Source organism: Pelobates fuscus, chromosome 2 (assembly GCF_036172605.1).
Source record: "Pelobates fuscus isolate aPelFus1 chromosome 2, aPelFus1.pri, whole genome shotgun sequence".
Classification (NCBI taxonomy): domain Eukaryota; kingdom Metazoa; phylum Chordata; class Amphibia; order Anura; family Pelobatidae; genus Pelobates; species Pelobates fuscus.
Window position 1 is genome coordinate 439061022 of NC_086318.1, and position 22680 is coordinate 439083701.

At 40.9% G+C, this 22680-nt stretch overlaps 1 protein-coding gene across 1 annotated transcript in view; it reads left to right on the forward strand.

Annotated features, from left to right (window-relative positions):
- The window catches only part of KIF6 (kinesin family member 6), a 274702-nt gene that overhangs the window by 208506 nt on the left and 43516 nt on the right, over nucleotides 1–22680 (forward strand). Inside the window, exon 16 of the mRNA XM_063441552.1 lies at nucleotides 21828–21878. Within this exon, the coding sequence (XP_063297622.1) occupies nucleotides 21828–21878 (51 nt within the window). The remainder of the gene's footprint in view (nucleotides 1–21827; nucleotides 21879–22680) is intronic.

Consider the following 22680-nt stretch of genomic DNA (forward strand, 5'->3'; position numbering starts at 1 on the left):
GATAGAGACAGAGGAAACGAAGGGAGAGAGAGGAGGAAGAAAGAAGAAGGAACTGAAGTCGAGGGAAGGAAAATAATGTGCAGTATAGTGAAGTACTATGGAGATATAGCTGATAGTGCAGCATCGATAGACCCCGAGGGTGCTGAAGATTCTCATGATGGTTACTATATAAACCTGAAAGGAGATGAAATGAAGGCGTTGTGCCAAGAAAACGTCGTAGCAGCTGACGGAGAGAGGAGGGTGAAATTAGCAAGGTAGTGAGTAACAAAATGATTGTTACGGGTAGTGATTACGAATGAAGAGTTGTGGAGTGGAGCCGTGGCCTGACGAGGCAAGGCAGGAATCAAGCCCCCGTACCCCAAACATGTAACAACGTGGCCTGGTAAAGGCAGTTGTTAGGAAACACAATGAAACTAAACCTGATAGAAACAGGTGATAATCGTTTAACACAGGCCAATTGTGTAACAATTGTAGGAAATGTGAACGAAAACATATTTATACCAGATAGAAACAGGCGACAATAGTGAACCAGTAATTGTCTACTGCTAGCAGATGAAAAAATGAAACAAATAGTAACTGTGATTGTCGGTTCGATACCTCATCGTGTAACAATGTGGCCTTGTCGAGGCGGTTGTTTGAAGTGTGGATGAAACAAAATTGTACCTGATAGAAATAGGCGATAATAGCGACCTAGTGACTGTCTAATGGTAACAAATGACAGTATGCAACATCAATAGAAATCAGCGGGGAATGTCAAATGGCGGTTACGCCTGAACCTGAGGTAATTCGATGCATGTATAACAGGAGAAGCGTAAGTGTAAACTGGGAGATAAAACAAATCCAACATATACACAGTGTTTAGTTAGTTAGATTGACTTGACCCAATAAAATAGTACATGCATAGCGTCAGGCATTTAGTGTTATTACGTGGGATGCACCAATAGAAGAATCACCAGCACCAATAGCAGAAACATCATTAACAACCTGAAAACAGGACGGTAGAGAAGCTACATATTGTACAGAATAAAACAGCAAATACCATCAAACCACTAGGTGGAGATACCAGCCGAATAACCTAGGACTGTGCACTGATACATGAAAACATAATGAAAGTATGCCCAAATCTCCAAATTAGTAATGTGAAAGGTAAAGTCAAGACTTGCATGACTAACGTAAAAACAGAGTTGCTTAGTGTACATTTACAGAGATGAGTTATTAAATGCTGCCCTTAATTTGACGTATATTGTATAAAACGGATTGCAAGCCAATTGATTCATACCCCCAACCGTTACTGATTCGGTATTTAATTCCCTAGTCACTTTTAACCAGGGGCAAATAGCACCACATCACAGAGATCAAGAACCTATTTAACTAGTGAATGACCTGGGGTCGGAGTATTCCAGGGGCACCCGGGCTGCCAGTGTCCTAAGAGTGCAAGTGAAAGCGTTATATCTGAGAACTTCCACAGATTCCTGTTACACAAAGAGCCACAAATGTGCCAATTGCGTGTCTGGCTCTGCAAAATAAATGTTCTACATTGAAAGTGACATCCTAACAGCAAACATAGTCAGCCTTGAGTCAAAGAACAGCTGTGGTTGGTGCAAGACAATGGAAACAGAGACATGCAATCTCATTAAATACAATGGGACACGGTCTACTATTCGAGAATAGGCTTCCCGAGGGTTAATAATACCTCAGCCACTACATGGGTAAAAAATGCTACAAGCACATGCAACCAAATGGTATTTCTATGTAGAAAAATAGGATTGGGGAAAATGAATGCTCGTCACATATTGTATGGAAATAAGGTTCAAGTGGATGAATGGCAACCCAGTAATGTACATAGCGAGGTAGAAGTGTAAATGAAAAAGAGCACACAACTATTTAACAAGCAATAAACACAACAGTAAAGGAACACATCAAGCACCATAAGCGCACACTGTAGAAGTGATTATGGTGGCAGGAACTCACTGATGCCATGTTAGTGTAAGTAGTACAACCAGTTTTAAACAGTTTGATAATAAGTTCCCTTGGTACAGTACAGTACAGAGCGTAAGTCAGGGTTTAGGAAAGAAGTCTAAAGCTCAGGACTGTCCTGTTGAATCCAGGACAGTTGGGAAGTACTAGCTGGAAATTTGAAAATGTGAACGGCGGGAACAGCGCGAACGTGGCTATACCCGCCGGTACCTGGACTTTCATTTGTTCAGCGTTGCCGGCGCTGGAAGTGTTTCGGCGAAGTTTCCCCGAACCGAGGGGGGAGCTCTGAACCGGTTGGACGTGCGGCCGGAAACCGGAAGTGCGGGGTCATCGAGGAGGACCAGTGAACCCGGAAGTTCAGCTGTCACGGGAGCGAGGTGAACAGCGTGCGTACGGCAGGTAGGAAGGGGGGGAGTAGCGTTTATATGGAACGCTTAACTCCTCCCACAAATACAGGCCTTACGGCCTTAAAACATATATATATATCCACAAGTTTGCCTCCTGTCTTAGCTGTCTTAGTTGCATGCCACTGAGCAAAATTTATTTTGTTTGCAACTGTAGACCAGAGCAATCAATTAAGACACGGGATTTGAGATGCCTGGATCTATATGCTGTATATATGAATGAGTATTCGCTCATCCGTATGATATTGAGAGGGTCCCCACTAACATTCTATAGTTGACTCATAACAAATTTTAGCAGCATTATTAGTAAAGGATACAGTAATAGGGGATTTATTTCATACATCTTCCTCACCACTATTAGCTTCCCGGTAGCAAGTGTTTGATATCTGGGGCTCGCTATTTTGGTTCTCCCCTTGTATCCCTTCACTTCCACTTTTCTCTCAACACCCATCTCCTTACTCTAAGCGATTTATATATACATCGGACGCTTTTGGGTCACTCCTATTACTTGGATATCCATACATCAGGGTGCTTATTTGTAACTGTATGCATAGGATACCATTACCTTCAGTTACATTTTTACCATATCTCCCTGACAAAACATCCGATCCTACTAGTGGTTAGATCGGCTACTTTTATAGCAACATTGTATCGGGTACAATCAAACCTGTTACAATAGGCTATGGTGAATGGTCCTATTTTAACTTAGCCACGTTTCTACTTTATTCCTTTTTTGCACTTTGCAAAACACACCTTTTCTCTTTATTTATTTTTGTCTTATATATGTATACCCAATTAGGGACTCAATAAAGTTGTAACATAAAATGTATTTTCTTTGGGTTTTACAATTTCAGGCAATTCTTTGCTTATATTAAAGCAAAGATGATTTTTATTTCGGGCTTGCCTGCTCAGCCCTTCTTATTGTGTATAGAACCCTTTCATCCATCTACTTTTATAATGTCAGTCTATGTGGTGAATACACACTTGTGAGATCATGGCCCACTGTGACTAATCACTTCCTAATATAGGGTATATATACTCCCTGGTTGCCATTGTTTCCCTGCTTTGTAATGGTTCTTGTTACCTGAGAGTGCATTTATACTGTGTATTGTACTTAATGTTTCTGACCTCAGCTTGTTTGATAATTCTTGCATTCCGTTATCCTGACTTCGTCCTTACTATCGATTCTGTGTATCTCTGTTATCCTGATCTTATCCTGACTATCCATTCTGTGTATCTCTGTTGTCCTGACCTCAGCCTGACTATCCATTCTTTGTATCTCTGTTATCCTGACCTCGGACTGACTATCCATTCTGTGTATCTCTGTTATCCCGACCTCAGCCTGACTATCCATTCTTTGTATCTCTGTTATCCTGACCTCGGCCTGACTATCCATTCTGTGTATCTCTGTTATCCTGACCTCAGCCTGACTATCCATTCTGTGTATCTCTGTTTGCTGACCTCGGCCTGACTATCCATTCTGTGTATCTCTGTTATCCTGACCTTGGCCTGACTATCCATTCTGTGTATCTCTGTTTGCTGACCTCGGCCTGACTATCCATTCTGTGTATCTCTGTTATCCTGACCTCGGCCTGACTATCCATTCTGTGTATCTCTGTTTGCTGACCTCGGACTGACTATCCATTCTGTGTATCTCTGTTATCCTGACCTCAGCCTGACTATCCATTCTGTGTATCTCTGTTTGCTGACCTCGGCCTGACTATCCATTCTGTGTATCTCTGTTATCCTGACCTCGGCCTGACTATCCATTCTGTGTATCTCTGTTTGCTGACCTCGGACTGACTATCCATTCTGTGTATCTCTGTTATCCTGACCTCGGCCTGACTATCCATTCTGTGTATCTCTGTTATCCCGACCTCGGCCTGACTATCCATTCTGTGTATTGCTGTTATCCCGACCTCGGCCTGACTATCCATTCTGTGTATCTCTGTTATCCTGACCTCGGCCTGACTATCCATTCTGTGTATCTCTGTTTGCTGACCTCGGCCTGACTATCCATTCTGTGTATCTCTATTATCCTGACCTCGGCCTGACTATCCATTCTGTGTATTGCTGTTATCCCGACCTCGGCCTGACTATCCATTCTGTGTATCTCTGTTATCCTGACCTCGGCCTGACTATCCATTCTGTGTATCTCTGTTTGCTGACCTCGGCCTGACTATCCATTCTGTGTATCTCCATTATCCTGACCTCAGCCTGACTATCCATTCTGTGTATCTCGATTATCCTGACCTCGGCCTGACTATCCATTCTGTGTATCTCTGTTATCCTGACCTCGGCCTGACTATCCATTCTGTGTATCTCTGTTTGCTGACCTCGGCCTGACTATCCATTCTGTGTATCTCTGTTGTCCTGACCTCAGCCTGACTATCCATTCTTTGTATCTCTGTTATCCTGACCTCGGACTGACTATCCATTCTGTGTATCTCTGTTATCCCGACCTCAGCCTGACTATCCATTCTGTGTATTGCTGTTATCCCGACCTCGGCCTGACTATCCATTCTGTGTATCTCTGTTATCCTGACCTTGGCCTGACCATCTATTTTGTGTATCTCTGTTATCCTGTGTAAGGAAACCTAGTATATTCAATACTCATTCAGTAGTTTTCTTCCGAACGGCCAGAGCATCAGTGACTATAATTCTCCGTTTGGCAGATAAAATAAACGATTCCCATAAGAATGCAATAGCTTTACCAGACGATTCCCTTAGTAAAGCATACGAATACCCAAACATCAGCCAGAGTCTAGAAGAAGGGTACAACAGAACTGAGCTTTATTGTGCCACACTGGCTTTTATGCAAGTCCCTGTGCAAGGGGACATCCCACAGGGAGGGACATGGTGCAGCCAATCATAACAAGAAAAATAGTTATACACTCCCATTGCAAACATACAATTCCCTCCCCTGGACCTGGAGATAATTAAGGAAGATAACATCATAACTTCATTATCTCCAGGCAGAAAAAGTACAGTTTTCCCCAACATTCAGAACACCCCTAAAAACATAGGTCTATTTCGTGAAGTTGAAATAAACGAATAATCCCACGAATGGTTTCCCCTGGCTCCTAGCAGCGATTGTTCCCCCCATACGAATGCACAAAAGTACCGAACAGCGCTCTCCTAGCTGTTCGGGAAACAAAGATCCAGCATTCGTATGTTGGGACCGGTGTTTGGGAAGTCGAGTGTCCGATTTTAGTTCCAGACACTCGACGACCAAGTCCCGCTGCCTTTGTTCGCACAAACAAGATGGCACAGGTAGAGGGTTTAATTGAAGCATGCTTTTGAAGTTAACGAGCCAAGGGGGTGAATGAAAAGGGGAGAAATAACGAACACAAAGAGGGATTTCTTCACATCCTGACCTTGGCCTTACTATCCATTCTGTGTAGTCCCAGAACACCATTCTTCTATTCAGAGTTAAACCGTGTTTAATGGTTTAATGCCAAATGAGAGTCCTCAGCAACTCTTACCCTCTGGGTTAATGAGGAAGCATTAGCCTAAGCAGCAAAGGGCAGCTGTTATTTGTCTAAAAGTGTTTGCTGACTGCTTTTAGCCTATCACAGCGCCAACTGCTAGTATGAATTGGTATGGCTGCAAGGAAGTGTGTAATCTATGTCTTAGCCAGACCCCCAGTGGGGGCCGGGTATGGAAAGCCAGGGACCCTCATTCAGTATTAAACTGCTTGAAAATAATTTAACACCGATTAGAGGTACAGCACCAGGGGGTTCCAGGCACTATAACTACTTCAATGAGATGCCTATTGTGTCCCTTTAAAATCTCTTGTAATCTCAGCAGTACCGCACACCCTAACCACATCTCCAGGCATTCTCTCAAAAGAAAGGTTTCATAAACCTTTCAAGTGTTTTAAGGACCACTAAAGAAACGCAGACCACTTTATCTAAATTAAGTGGCCTGGTTCCAGTGACCCTTTAATTTTAACCCTGCAATGTAATTAATTGCTGTTTTATTAGATCTGGCAAAGCTTGCATTGCAAGGTTAAATACACCTCTAGTGGCTGAAACTTGAATGGGAATTCTGTGACCCTAGCGGCCAATTACTTCAGTTAATAGTTTTTTCACTGTATGAAATGTTATTGTTTCCAAAGTAAAGTAAAACAAACCGTACGAGAAAATTGTAAGGTCCAAGTGTTGAAGGTGTTACAATTTAACCGTGACACAGTCAATCAGTCAATTACCTGTGTTGGTCAGAGGTGAGAACTTAGGGACTGTCCAGGGGGCTGCAGGCCAGTCTTGTTTATTGGTACTACCTGCTAGGTGGTGGTCAATTTCTTGAGCAAGCCTACGATGGGGAGTAGAGCAGTAATCTTCCAATGCTGTACTATGATACTTGTATCTGCTATCAAGATGTGGTTTCTGTGGTTCTATAACATAGTCTGGTAGCACATCTAGGAGGAAATACAGCGGTGAGTGAGGCCGTCTTTAATAATATGACTTACATTCACCCAACAAGAAGATAACTGCCCGCAATCCCAAAATATATGCAGCATAGTACCGGTCTTCTGTTGGCATTTCCAGTTGCAACTGGATGAGCCTAAGGAGATATGTCCAATATGCACAGGGTCTAAGTACCATTTTAGCTTAGTGATGATAGAATACTCCTTTCTTCTGGCCATTGTGGCTGCAGAGAGTTAAAAGTATATCAGTTCCTGGAATGGCTCATGGAATTTACGGACTTTGCAAGCCACATACATAAGTGCCTCTTTCAAGGAATTATAGTGTTGCCACGTAATTACATCTTGTGGTATATCAGCAGGTAATACATGCAATTTAGCAATGTGGTTTGCGCTATGCAGTAGGCACCTAGTGTCTGGCTCACTTGGGGTGAGGGCTTTGAAGAAAGCTAAGTGAGCAATTCATCTCAGGTTATTGTCTCTAGTATAACCCAAATCCTGACATTAACTGGCTCTGTCCTCAGCATTAGCTGCCTTCAGGAGTGAGGAGGAGAGTTATGGTTTGCTTCCAAGCTGGTAATCTTATCTACCACCTCGTAGTGACCTTCACAAAGCATGTCTAATTTGACCTCGAGGTTGTCTGTCCATTTCCCCAGGGCCTGTAGATCACAGTGCAGGTCCACAGTTAGTGTCGAAATTCTCTTGAATTGTTGCTCATAGATCCTTGCATTTCGATGCTGTACAAGTGTCTGAAAGCTTCTCCAAAACCTCAGATTCCGAGGCTGTCAGACATTGATGATGGGTGGTCACATATCCACCACATTGCGGAGGCCACAAGATGTCCCTTTTCTTCTGTCTAGGATCTTTAAAGGGACACTTCAGCTAATTGAAGTGGTCTGGGTGCAGTGTCCCTTTTGCACATAGTGCTGCAATGTTAAACAAAGCTTTTCTATGGGGAGATCTAATGGGCACGCTCGCCTAATGCGGAGCGTCACCCCAGTGCCGAGGGACATTGACGCTGGGAAAAGATAAGTAAATAAAGGGTTTTTAATCCTTTATTTACTGGGGGTGGGGGGAGGAAGGGGGAGCGATAGTGCCAGGAATACAGCTTTGTATTCCTCCCACTATACTATCCCTTTAAGGGTTACGATAGATGTTCTGATGGGTCAGACCTATGAGGGGGGGAGGTAAGTATAAGTGATTGGTGCAAGGATGACTTGCTGACATGCGTGGCGCTGGTTTTGTCACTGTGACATCGTTCTGCGCAGGGTACTATGCCCCTCCTGTTATTACAGTTATACCCAATTCACAGCTTCTCTTCGAACCCAGAGAGAGAGACCCAAGACCTCACCACAGCTTCACAAGACTGACAGGGTTAGCTACTAATGTCAGGATCCAAACTGAATTTTAAATGTAAGGCCTAAATAGCCGAATTAGAAAAATCAGTTTGGTAAGCTATGCTGCCAGTTCGGCTACTATGGTCTAAAACCTGAAATTCACTTAGAATTCTCACTTCACTAAGATCCCTGTGAATCTTAATCTATATTATATGATGAACAGAGCCTATGGCAGGAAGTCACAATATGTAATATTTATTGATGTCACGGAAGCTCACAGGTGGCAGCCAGCAGGGCAGGAGGCAGTGGGAAACTGACCACACAGATCCATGTCAACACCACCAGTATTCATTGTGCTGTGCCATGATTCTTATAAAAAAGGTTTGAAATGCTTGGTGATTTATTCTGAAATAGTTTCCTGATTCCAGACTCTGTAAAATCGAACATTTGTATATATTCTTATTAAATCCCAAGATATTGTGAATCGCTACAAAGTAAAAACATTCGATTTACAGCAGAATATTTACTCTTTAATCTCCATAGGCTAGAGCCGTGCCATACTGAAACCGCAATGTATAACTCTGATTTCAGAAATGACCATGTTGAGTGAAGCTTGCAGGAAATGAATTTTGGACTCTGATCATATATTTTCATTTATTAAAGGCAACAAGAGCGCTCAGATTTATCTTGATACATTTCACGTATACCTTGTCTTGTCTGTTATTTTCTGTTTGAAATCAGGATTCAGAAAACCCCAAGCGGCTTAGATAGGAGCGTTTGTGTGAAACACTATATTGTACTGAGCACTGCCTGGGTTTGCTCTGACAAAAGGTAAAATGACAAGACAAAAGTAAAGACAAGACTTTTCTGACAATTGTTTTACATTTAGGGAACTTAAAAACAAAAATTAGGGTAACTACATTAATTGCAGAGTGTAATCATTGTTAATGTCAGTCAGTGTCTCCAACTTTAATAATTCCTATGATCTTTTTAATTTAATTTGATTTGATTTGATTTGGAATTGTTCTGTTTTTATGTGATGTTAGCTAATTTGTATGTTTTAGGACTCCTCATGTTCAAATTAACATGTAAGTGTATTACTGTAATAATTCATTACGTACGGAAATCGTGTTATATTTCGAGAAGATAGTAATGTGTTTGATGATTTGTTTTTATATTTTCCCTTTCCATTTACTAAAGACATTCCAAGGAAATTATCTTTTTTTTTGGTTTAGTAACGGTTTGTGATAATATTATAAATATGATATGGAGGAAATAGGTGGCCACAGTGAGGGAACACTGCAGTCTGGTTGGCCTGTTAATAAAGGATTGTATTTTGAAGTGACCCATGGGCCAGAACAGCCTACATGCTGGTTATCAAGACTTAGAATGCAGAATTGACCAGAGGGGCGTTTGCATTGATAGTCCTTGAAGACCGCTATCTAGGTTCCTCATGTCATAGACAACCGACAGGAGTGAATTCTCATTCTATGTTCTATGCCTACTTCTAATCATTAATGTGTCAGCGTGCTATTCATTTACAGTCCTATGATTTTATCAGAAGTTTAAGCACCCAGTGCCATCAGCATAGCTGATCATTTCCTTCTACACCAACGTACTCAGTCCTGGGAAAGAAGCAACTCCACCGGAGATAATTGCGTAAGCAGCATTTGATTTGAAAATCTCTAAATGGTTATATATTTGTTATATATTTGTGGGGTTTTTAATATATTCATGTGATGTTCTTATGGCAACGTCTTTTTTTTTTTTAACCATTAATCAGACGGAATTCTTTGCATGTGATTTGCAGATTCTGCATATATTTAATGAGAAAAATCTTTTCCACTAAAGAATCTAGAAAAAAAATCTTGGCTACTTGGTCTGTACTGAAAGCTTTATCTCCATCTGGTCAGCACACTGCCATGAAGCTGACTAACATAAAACAGCCTTGTACCGCTGTATCCCGGCCAGGGACCTGCCTGTTTGCTTGTTTACACCAGGAGAACATCCGTGTTTACTTGCTCCTAATTGTAATAGTTGGTTCTGACTTGCTACTTCCAATCATCCTGTACTATCCTGGCAGAGTATCGAAGAAATGGGCAGACTTCATCTCTACAACAGCCTACTGAGTTAGACTGGATACACAAGGGTACACTGAGCTGGCACCCAGCTGTTTCACCGGGACCGGTCAGACAAATTATGGATGTGGAGTGCAGTCCACATAGAAGTTAGCATGACAACCCGTATATTGGTGAAATTGCCATCTTATCCTTTACAGATCTTAATCTATTCAATAAAGGTTACTTTTTAATGAATGATTCTCTTTCTTGAAGCTAGGCTCCCTAGTGGAACTTGTCTCTATTAGTTTGTTCAGAGATTTTAGTATTTGCAATATTCATTTGTATTCACCTGTTCTGTACTTTGGATATTTTCTTCATGTTGGTCTTCATGATGCTCTCTGAAGTGTTTAGTTTTTCCCATTTCCTTTACTCCACCGCCCCCATCTCCATCTCTGCTACTATCTTTATTAACGAACTTTCACCATTCTCACTTTACTGAATAACCCTATTAATATTTGTAGATAAACTTTTAAAATTATTTTTTCTACATATTATTTAATCTTATATTAAATTAAAGAATACAAATATCATATATAAAACATGGAGGATGCAGATCTAGCGCTGGAGCTGATAAGACCTGTTTCTGAAGAGTTCTAGGTCGACAGCTCTGATTAGTACAAAAATCGTCTGTCTAACTTGCCAATCAAGACACCTATTGCCTCACAACCATTAGCAGTTGGGATGGGGCAGAGATCCAAGAAACTGAGTGGCTCCCAGTATGGGGATCTCGAGGTATTGGGATTATTTGGCCCGTGGTCCGATCAGGCCTGCTGAAAAGATGACCCACGATGAGTGTTCATATCCAGAGGAGCCTGCTTTTAAACCGGTCGGATAGTTCCCTTTTCTCTGGCCTCTACCACCTGTCCTCGGACAAGGACGATGCAATCCCTTCTTCAAAGCTCCCCTGTGGGGATACACTAGCAGGGGGATGTGAGTGATTGCATTCAAACCCAGGCTGCCATCGGGTCCACTCTGTCACACCTTCAGCGAGCCTGTGACACATTGCACACACATACTGTGGCACTGGAAGACAGCAGCCACCGCAGGCACATTAAGATCAGAAATTATCCTGGTCAGCTGTCCCAGCATTACATTTGAAATTCACTCGAATTCATGACAATTCTCACTTTAATAAATGACGGTGTTTCATTTCACAATGACCTTCGTTTATTCATTAAACCAAAACTCATGTTGGTTTGTTAAATAGGTAACAGACGAATTGTGTATAATTTCAACTTAAATGAACACTCTAGAGTCTAGACACATAGAGCACATAAAGTCTGTCATATTAGTGAAAGTTTTTAGAAATGGACACTTGTATAATTGGGGACAGAAACCCCTCCCCTGGCTGAAAGTCACCACAGAGCTAACGGAAGAGGCAGCCGCCCCCCTCACAGTGAGCTGTATTATCGCTCATGGAGAGCATAGGAAAGCCGTGATTGTGTGTACATGTGTGCTTTGTATTGGTGTTTCCCCGGGACAGACTGAAAGGCTGTGTCTGGGAAAGAGGCAAGGGCTCGCAAGAATGCAGACAACAGGTCGGCAGCCTTTCTAAGCAGTTTTTTCATGTAATCCCCCCTAAGAAAAATGCAGAATAAAATAGACATGTTGTCTTTGCGTGTATATTTACTATAAATATAAATAAGTAAATAAACGGAGTGTTCCTTTAAAATATCACAAAACTAGTTGAAGCTCACCCCTTTTTCCTTTTTTTTTTTGTCCACGTTTATACTTTTACTCCAAGGCTTTTGAAAGTTTACATTTTTTCTGGTCAAATAATCTGTTATTTACATCCCTTAATCACAAGCATGCTCCCCATCCGTTCCTAGCATGGCCGTGTCTGCTACACTTTCTTCAGTGATCTTGCCAGTTTTGTAATGAAAATTTTACCCAGATGTACCGCATTGTCTTGTAGTAAGCACATGCGAGGGATTTGTTTACGAACATATTCCAGCATATGCCAGAGAAATGGGCACCGTCTTTCAGAAGAATGGTACGGAGTAATCAGAAGATGGACGTGGACATTTGTGTGCACATTGTGTGAGATTTATCACCAGTAGGCACTCCATTGGTGATATCTCTACTTTTAAATATTTGCACAACGTTTCAGCATGACAGACATTGCATGTTAATCTCCCTCATTTCTTGTTGTTGTCTTTACATGACAATGTCTCTGTGCTGGATGCACATATTTCACTGGGTGCATCCACAGTGTATACATTTCTGATCTATGTTTTTAAAGCAACCCTCCAAAATATGAAGTCTCATTTTTACAGTTTATGATGAGACTGTGCCCTAGCTGGGTGTTTGTAGCCCTGAGAATACCTGAAAAGAGCACTCAGCATCCAGAGACACTCAGACATTGGATTTTATGAGAGAGAATAGGGGAAACCGCTCCCAAAATATAAGTACAAAATAATATACGTACACAGGTCTTTAGGGATTTTCCCCTATTCTCTCTCACAAGGTTTGGGAATCCTTGAACAAGTTATTGCTGCTTATACCTATAATTTGTTATATTCTATAGTGAGCGCCTATTACCCCTCTTTTGCGGTTAGATCTTATATGCAACTTATAACTTATGGCCTAAATAATGAGCTTAACATTTTGCATAGGTTTAAAAAAAAAAAAAAAAAAAGAATGTGCCAATACTAGCCAGAAACGCCTCTTTAACTTTGTTGCAGTTTGGACAATTGCTGTTGTTTTTCCATTTCCATTTAATATTTATATTTGGGCTACAACCTGTTACAAATAACAGCATCAGCAAAAGAATGATGACATTCAAAGTTCCATTCAAAGTGTTTTATAAAAATCCAGGTAGTGGGAGTGAATGTAAAGATGGGAATGAAGTGAGTTATCATAGTTGGCATTAGTTCTTTTACACGTTGAGCAACAAAGTTCCAACAGGTTGTGAACGAGTTCTCCAGGTATAGAAGTGATAATCTTGTTAGAAAAAGTAGGTTGGGTTAATGCGTCCTCCTGCCATATGTAATCAGTTTGAATAAAGTCACCAGTTTCTATACAGGTAAACAATGAATCAGAATTATTAAATAATAATATAGAACGGAAAATAACTGTAAAATAGTACAGAGGGGAAAGCAGAGGAGGGAAGATTTAGGTTAAATAAAGAAACAGACTCCAGACCACAGGTGAACAGACATTGAAATCAGGGGGAATAATGGATTTAATGCTCTGTGTTGTGTCCTGTATGGTTTAGTAAAAAGTAGGAATTAACAGAGTATCTGTATGTCTATGAACTTTGGGTCCCACATTTTCTGGAAGTGCTTGGAGGTATTGTGTACGAGATCTGAGAAAATTTCACCCTAATTATAATTTATGAAGGTGATCATAAATTATACTCATCCAAAGTCAAGTGTCTGCCTATCAGATCAACCAAAGTATATATACAAAAAAAGGGAACCAGCTGGTGATCTAATAATAAATAAACATAGTGTAAATCCACATTAATTGAATATATTAAAAATAGTCTGATTCTCATAAATACTCCAATTATGAATGTGACATAGCCGAATCATTTGTGAAATGTGTAATGCTTTTATGGTCAGTGTTGTTACTATAAAAAAAATGTATTTCTTGGAGATGTCATATGAAGAATCATTAGATATCTGAGAAGAAGGGATCTGGTTTGCTGCTAAGTAACAAACTGCAGGTACAGCGGAATGAATCCAGAATTTTCACATTCTGAGTATCCTGATTGACCACCAAGCTGTGGAGCAAGCCCGTCACTTTGCAGAAGATTCCTCTAATCGTGTTTTTTCCTAATCCCAATCCATTACAAGCACATTTTGTTTATTGTAGCAGTTTTTTCTGCTTTTCTCCTTTAAGAAAATTCTGCCGAAAGTGCCAGACCCCGTCTATCCTCTCTTCACCCCAAGCCGTCTAAAAGTTACACGCCACAATGATTTTCCAGCCCTGCTGGCATTCTGCCCGGAAGTCCAAGTAATCTTAATCTGACCCATTGGTTCGGATTCAGCCTCAATCTGCAATAAACCAGAGGAACGTTAAAGGGCCAACACCTTGAACTCTGGACTCGATCATTATAATATGGCTGGAAATCGTTGCATGCTTTGCCATTAATTCCTTGGCTCATTAGTTTGGCAATTCCATGCTCAAAATAGATTTCATATGTGTTTGTTTTGTACAACGCAGCAGTATTCCTCAAATATTTGTGAAGACTGTCAACAAAGTAGTTTAATTGTGCGTGATAAGCATAAGTGGGCATACAATACGCAATAGATAAATACCGGATGGATAGACACTGGATTTACGGTTCCCCACCAGCACAAGAAGACAAACCCTCCCTTTCCTTCTGAATACACTCAGGGTGAATCTTCTTAACCCTGTATTGCTGCTACATTCTTTACAAAGTATTGCGAGATCTACATAGCTGTGTGATTTCCCTGCAGTACCCAACCAATAACCTATCCCTCCCTGCTTCCAGGGCTTATGTAGGGGTTGTGCTTGCTGCACCTACCTGTCAGAGTTACCGACATTTCGATAGCGATCAGTTAATACTTCCATGATCATGCCTCGGATCATTTACATCTGAACCTCTTGTACAATTATATGAATAAGGTCTGGTATTTAATTAGCTGCCTCGCTCACACAGTTTTCCTTTAAATTGACTGTGGCGAGGGCTTGGACAAATATGTCATGATCTAGATCGTAAGCTTGGTCATCAACCTATTGTTCTTGTACCAATCCTTTATAATATTGTAAAGCGCCATGGAATACGTTGGCGCTGTATAAATGCCGATACTGATTATAACAGACAGGGTAACTTCTATTAAACATATCTCATCGCTCGCCAGATGTTTCACAGGGACAGTTCTGACATAAAATGCTTTTCCAGTACATGTCGGTACTACTTGTGCACTTTGATAAAAATATATTTCATATACAGTCCATTCAGGCTGATTATACTCTTAGAGTCACGCTGAATGGACTTTTAGATGTTCTAGATCCATTGCTCCCCAGCCTGTATTGAGAAGGTGGCTTGCTGCCAAACTTGGAGGTTAGATGATCTTAAACCTTCATGAGTAATGAGATTAAACCGTGCCTGCGCCTATCACTGTCTGCAGGTTTTCCAAGCTTCTACAGACTCCGTGTCATAACAGGACTCTGCTAAATTAGTAGATAGGTTGCAGGACAATTATACAGAGCTTAATAAGAAGTCCCTGCAGATTATGTTTTCCTAATCAATACAGTGCAGCACCAGGCTGTATGGCGGATCTGCTGGCAGGACACATGTTCATTACTGAGACTGAAGGTTGCTTCTCTCTGTAAAGCACAATCCTAGACTACGATGCTTCCACCATGCAACCAGCATTCCACAAGACATTGCACTACATTCATTCTCTGTTTTGCAAGTTGGCAACTCACTACTTTTTGAGAATATTTATATATACGGTGCTAGAGGCGCGTGCAATATTGTGTATTCTTATTGGAATAATTTGTATGCCCTTTAGTATTATCTTCTATGATGTCTAATACCACATATTGCTGGTTATTCAGTCACTATATATATACACACATAATCATCGTTCATAGATAGATAATACATGTTCTCCTATTTGTTTGTGCCTTATAACTGTTTTCTTCATGTAATTAAAAGTTCAGACAAGGTGAACAAACTTGTTGATCATATTCAAGGCTATTGCCATTTTATTTTTAATCAAGAAATACCTTTTTTTTGTTTCATGCTTGGTAAAGCACATGGAAATAGTTCTATCCAAACAGAACAACCCCAGCGGTTTTCCTCTGCCTTGGACAGAATGTCCAGATCGAGGGCCAGAATCCGCCACTCTTGCCAAAATAGATCTGAATCAAGAAAAGCTATTATTTACTTCACCGTTCTGATGGAAACTGTGATGGATTCATCATACGCAGGCCATATTTGGAAACCTTTTTTGCATTTATGAGAAACATCCGTGAGAATTAAAAAAAACCATTCACAAGAATGTTCTTTATGGCTTCTGACCATGGAAACATGCAACAACCTCATCATGGTCTTCATTGGTTTCTTACTTGGTTATTGTCAATAAAATCATAAGCCATGCATTCTGTCGTTGGATTACAACCACAGTACCAGCACTCAGCTAAAAGCTGGAGTGGAATGAGGCACATTATCTCTCAGTGCAGGTCTCTGAAAGTACTACATTCCTCTCATGACTAGGGTTAAGTGCAGGAGAATCCAGGGGTTTTCCAACCAGAATACTTCCTGATGTGCAGTGTAATTACTGGAAATGTCCGCAGCAATGTCTAGCATTCCACTAGGAGATCGAGGGGAATTTCTGGGAACCATACAGGCATTTTACGAGTATGGACCTCTTATGGTCAGCTCATGAATTTTACTGCTGAAGATTTCAAGTTGATTGTGTCTGTGTTAATGATGTTGCGGTTTGTGTGATATTTTTTTCTTCAGGTTTTTAACTCTCCGCATTGTTTCTTCAGACACATGCAGAAGCCTTGGTGCAGCCCAGCATATGATGTTTTTAAACCTATATTGTCTAGTTGCCAAGTAGGAGCTTAGTCTTTTCGTTCTATCTTATTTGTTTATCTATTACCGTACTTTTATAAAGGGCCAACATCTTCCACGGGGCTGTATAATTAGGAAAAAGACCGTACAATGCAAAGAGACCAATACAAAAGGTAAAGAGGGCACTGCCGGTGAGCGGACATCTAGACCCTGAAGTTACTTTATACAGAGCACCTTGCTAGATATCCCTTGAGCTTACAATCTAATGGTTAAAATGGGAAATGAGACAAGAGGTAGCAGGGGGAGGAGGTGACTGACTGTGATGTCAAACAGCTGGAAGAGAATGCAATATAGTTACGAGGAACAGGTGGGCAGGTGGAGTAACAGGCAGGTGGGTAGAGCTTAGCTGCAATGTTTGCCAAGCAAATTCTATCAGCCAAAATATTAAAATGAATGTGTAAGTACAAAATATTACAGTAGTAAACTATAAGTAAAACTTTTTTACATTGTTATAGTAAATAAATAATATGGTAACAAAGGTCAAATAAATCCGGTGCGGTATCTTCCAAATTTCAGTCCGTACTTTAAAGTTGCAGTGAGAGGTGGAATAAAGTGGCTTGGTTTCAGTTGCTTTGTGGTATTGTTTTCTTGAGTGAAGATTGCTATGTACCAATGTTAGAAATCTTCTCCGTTGTTTAATACTGGGATTTTCCCTTATGTCAAGGCATCCCACTTTCTGTACAATGCAAAACTTCTAAATTGAATTATTTTTACTTGGATATACACCTCACGTTCTGTAACATCGAGGCATGGGGTGCCATTGTATTGAGCCCATTTTCCATAATTACATTTTAGATCTTTTACTGGGAGTCTTGGGTGTGTTGCCTACCTGGACTGTAAACCCAGATCTGGCCTAAAATGAGATGCTTTATACAGCCCGGTGGTAATACATTTTAATGACTATGAAAATGTGAACATTTTCATTAATCGTATACTGGCCATGTGAAAAAAACAGATCTCTCATAACTATCAAAGAAAGTACCAATTTAGGGAAGTTGATTTTGGCATCCCGGGTCCACAAAGCTGCCTCTGCTCCAGTGTATGCACCAAGAGACGTCATTGCAGTGACCAAGGATATCATGGTTTGGTCTGCCATAATGTCCCGCTCTAGCGAGTTCGGTACTGTCCACATATATATGTTGAACTATCATTCATGGTACTAGCAGCGAAGTGTCAACTGGCACCGACAGCATGACAGCTGCGACATGCAGAAATTAAGTTCCACTTGGGTGGGGTGGACGGCTCCCTAGTGGTCCCACAGGGCAAAGTCACACTCTCCTTGCCTCCTTCTGGAAATCAGGCCCCTTTCCTCCAGAGACTAAGCCTGCCAGCAGCAGACCCAGGGGAGGCGCACTGCACTAATCTATAGCACACCTCCGGCATGTATAACCCTAACAACAAGTAATACCAACACCTCCCTAGTTGGGGGATTCGCAAATTTGAGTTAACATTAAAATATTTCAAAAGTTGTCCCTTTTCATGACATAGATTACCACAGAGCGAGACATGTATAATATGTTTTTCCCTATATGTTTTCTTTTTTACTTTTCCCTCTCATCTTACTATTTTATTCTACTTTATAGTCAAGATAACTCCAAGACGGGGTTAGCTACCAACTATACTTGATGTTGATCTTTTATGTCTCTCGAGCCTAGAGTATCTTAGAACATCAGTATATTCATGCAGCCTGCCTCATGTATGACTCTGTTTTATTGCTATCGTATCTTCTTTATCATTTTTATAATGTGGGCTAGTTGTGTTTTGTGTATGTATATATATATATGTATTGTTCAAACCGGAACTTAAAGATAAATAATGTCATAGTTCTTGGTTCAACATTAGAACCACAACATGAATTTATAAAGTGAGATTATTTAGACTTTTGTTATTATGATGATCCTGGCAGCAGTACTCGATGTGCCCACACTATCTGCAATGCTTGCGATCCATAAGGAAATAGCCTGCCTGTCACATAGAGGAGGTTTACCTTCTTCTCTGTCTGTTTCAAGGTTGTTAATTCTAAATTTTCCCTCCTTTTGTTTTGTAACGTTCTCGGGGTTTAATGATCTAATTGATGTCAGCACTGTTTCGAGTGAGCGCTATGTACAGATACTCCCGTCTTTTATAGAGAGAGTCCCAGTTTTACAGATAGATTTCCACTATTTTCAGAGAGAGCTCTGCTATTTACAGAGAGTTCTATATCGAGAGCTCAACTATATACAGAGAACACACTATACAAGGAGAATTCTGCCAATTACAAAGTGCTTTACATAGAAAGATTCTGCAATTTACAGAGAGAGCCCCTCTATATACAGAAGGCATGCTCCCCTCTCTGTTTCTTGTTTTCTGCATTCCTGGATATTAATCAAGGTGAAAACCTCCTCTTCGTCATCTTGTCTGCAATCCGTTATGTCTGGAGCAGGTACTGGGTTTTGCAGACTAAGTTGGAAAAAGCCAAATACACTTAACCCTTTGTGTTCCCTGGATCACAGCCCTTTTTAGTTAATGGATTGTGGTGTCAGGCATGTAACAATGCTCAGTTAAAGCCCCGCAATGCCTACCACTCTGTCTTATACAGTAAATCATTCTCTGCTGCGTTCTATGTTTAATACATTAGGATAGAAGAGAACGCCAAAGATTTCAGCACTTTCTATAGGAAACCAAATGGCTTGTATCATACCATAATCCCAGCTATAAAACCTGGAGACAATGATAATACATTATTCTGAGTCCTCATCTTGGACGGGATACCCAGCGCTCATCAAGGCTTAGACAGAGTTCATTGTCTCCAGACAGGTAACCTCATATAAAGAAACAGGAAGGCTGCAACCTGTCTGTTACTGGTTCGTCAGGAAACAAAACTAGATATACTGTAACATGCATTTAATAACTAGCTACACTCTGTACTTCAACAAATGAATTGAAATAAAGCAATAATTAATAGACGTACTACCTTCTGTAACCCATGATGACCTATTTATACATAGTCCCTCCATATTAGTAGATGAAAAACATTTGGTGATTTAGCTGCTCTGCATCCTTCAGAATGCAATATCCCATTACCTGAGCATTAATGTTGCTTATTCCTTCTTTAAAACAAATAAGCCACACTTTGCATAAAACAGGCACAGCTTATCAGTATGAATTCTAAAATAATTATTGTAGCGGACCACAGGTAACCCGACCGGTCACCTCCGCTAATTCCTTCATTCAGCCACTCTGGAACCATCAAATTAAACAGACCTCCATTCCCCCCAATAGCTGGACGAGACACAGCTCTGGGAGTACAAACACACTAATACAAGGGGTCTTCCACACCAAACGATACAGGTCTTCGTCCCAGGATCCTCTGTGCCTGGGAGCATGGGTGCGGGAAAGGGACCTAGTCTCTTTGTTTCCCAGGCACAGAAGACGCCAAAATAGCCAGTGCCCCAAGAGTGTCCCCACCAAACTTAGGTACATTTCCCCAACTGGTCTCCGTTCGTGAGGCTCCTGTTCGAACCCCAGGCAAGGGAAGCGTTTCCTTTTGGGCTACAAATGCTCCCCCTGGTTCACGTTCGTTTATACAAAATGGCGACCACTCATTAAATACATCCATTGCATTTTCGCACTTATGTTACTGGTGTGAACGTTCTGATTAATTGGGGTGAACGTTCTAATTGGGCACCAGGGTGGTCCCTGTTCGGAAGATTCTGTTCGTATGGACGCTCTCGAACAGGAGAACAAGGTACAGCACATGAAATACAAGGGGAAACATTTGAATAAGCAGTGGTTCAGCCACAATTATCACCTTCTGCCAAGTCCTGTTTGCAAGTAAAACTTGTTTATTTCTCCCCAAATGACTGCGTCAAAGATGAACAATTGAGGAATCAGATAAATGTTTCCCTCAGATATAAGTTTGAATTGATTCTCATTGTCATTTTCTTTCTTAATCTAAGATTTTTCTCCTTCTTTCCGTACCTCTACGGTGCCTCCGTCTGAAAGGAACTGCCAAAACAAGGAGATTTTTCAGTAGTGACAGCGGGCAGCCCTTTTTTAAGCGACAGATGGGGGCCCTAAATGACAATTAAGGGGAGGGACCTACTGTCCCCACCCCCGGCCTCTACCCATGAGTGGCCGGTCAGGGCCCCAAGTGACAATAGGGGGAGGACTAAATGTAAAAATAACCCCCCAGATCACTAGAGGTCCCCAAGTTCCTAGTCACACCCCTCAAATAAAATAAAACCCTACCTACCCCTCTCACCCTAATAATAGGGGTGAAGCAATAAAACTAAATCATAACTATCATTAGATGTCTTCTTTTTTCTAAAATGTTCTTTTTTCACCTCCCAAAAAAGGGCAAATAAAAATCCATAATTCTCGTTGAATTTATAAAAAAAAACACAGAGCACCAATAAAACATGTTAAGAAAAAAAATCCCTCTGCCCTTGTCAGACGCTGCCAGAAGGGACATGACACCGGAGGAGGGGGAGTATTACGATGACAACGTTGACAAAAGACAAAGGGTTTGAACAAAATCCATCCTTTGTCAACGTTTATCAACCTGCAGGTTATAAATAAGAAAAAGTAGATCCTACTATAAAAAATATTCATCATTTTAAAAAATTAAAAACGGGGCTGCACAGGAGAAATAATAAACAATATAAAAAAAGTACAGGGATGGTTTAACTGTAAACTTTGATTGGAAGATCTGTACCATAAGTCACACAACAGTGAAAGTCAATCAGTATTCTCATATTACGACAAGGAGGCGTGAACATAATTCTAAATATTACAATATTTACACAATAACCTTCAAATTGGACAAATGGAGTTACATATACTCAGATTAATTTTACAGACATTCATTTAATTTAATAATGAGTAAACACACTAAAGGATTATTTCATGCCAAATGTATTAACTATTTTTCCGCTTGTATAATTGCACTTATCATTACGTAGCGGCGGTTTTCACCGCCCACTGACTGTCTTGCGCTCATGTTCTTAATCTGTTTGTTTGTAGATCAACTAAAAGGCAGCGTGGAACAGCGCAGACTGCAAAGAGCCGCCTTAGGTGAGTCTAATCATTGTTCAGCCACCAATTCCCAAAGCTTTACCATATTGCATGGTTTCCTTGCACATTAGATGCACTGTGTAGGTTAGGTTACAGTTAGTTATACTGGGTGGGTTTATATTATTAAAGGGACACTCCAGGCTCCCACACACGTTAGATGCACTGTGTAGGCTAGGTTACAGTTAGTTATACCGGGTGGGTTTATATTATTAAAGGGACACTCCAGGCTCCCACATACGTTAGATGCACCATGTAGGTTAGGTTACAGTTATATTGGGTGGGTTTATATTATTAAAGGGACACTCCAGGCTCCCACACACGTTAGATGCACTGTGTAGGTTAGGTTACAGTTAGTTATACTGGGTGGGTTTATATTATTAAAGGGACACTCCAGGCTCCCACACACGTTAGATGCACTGTGTGGGTTAGGTTACAGTTAGTTATACTGGGTGGGTTTATATTATTAAAGGGACACTCCAGGCTCCCACACACGTTAGATGCACTGTGTAGGTTAGGTTACAGTTAGTTATACTGGGTGGGTTTATATTAATAAAGGGACACTCCGGGCTCCCACACACGCTAGATGCACTGTGTAGGTTAGGTTACAGTTAGTTATATTGGGTGGGTTTATATTATTAAAGGGACACTCCAGGCTCCCACACGTTAGGTGCACTGTGTAGGTTAGGTTACAGTTAGCTATACTGGGTGGCTTTATATTATTAAAGGGACACTCCAGGCTCCCACACATGTTAGGTGCACTGTGTAGGTTAGGTTACAGTTAGTTATACTGGGTGGGTTTATA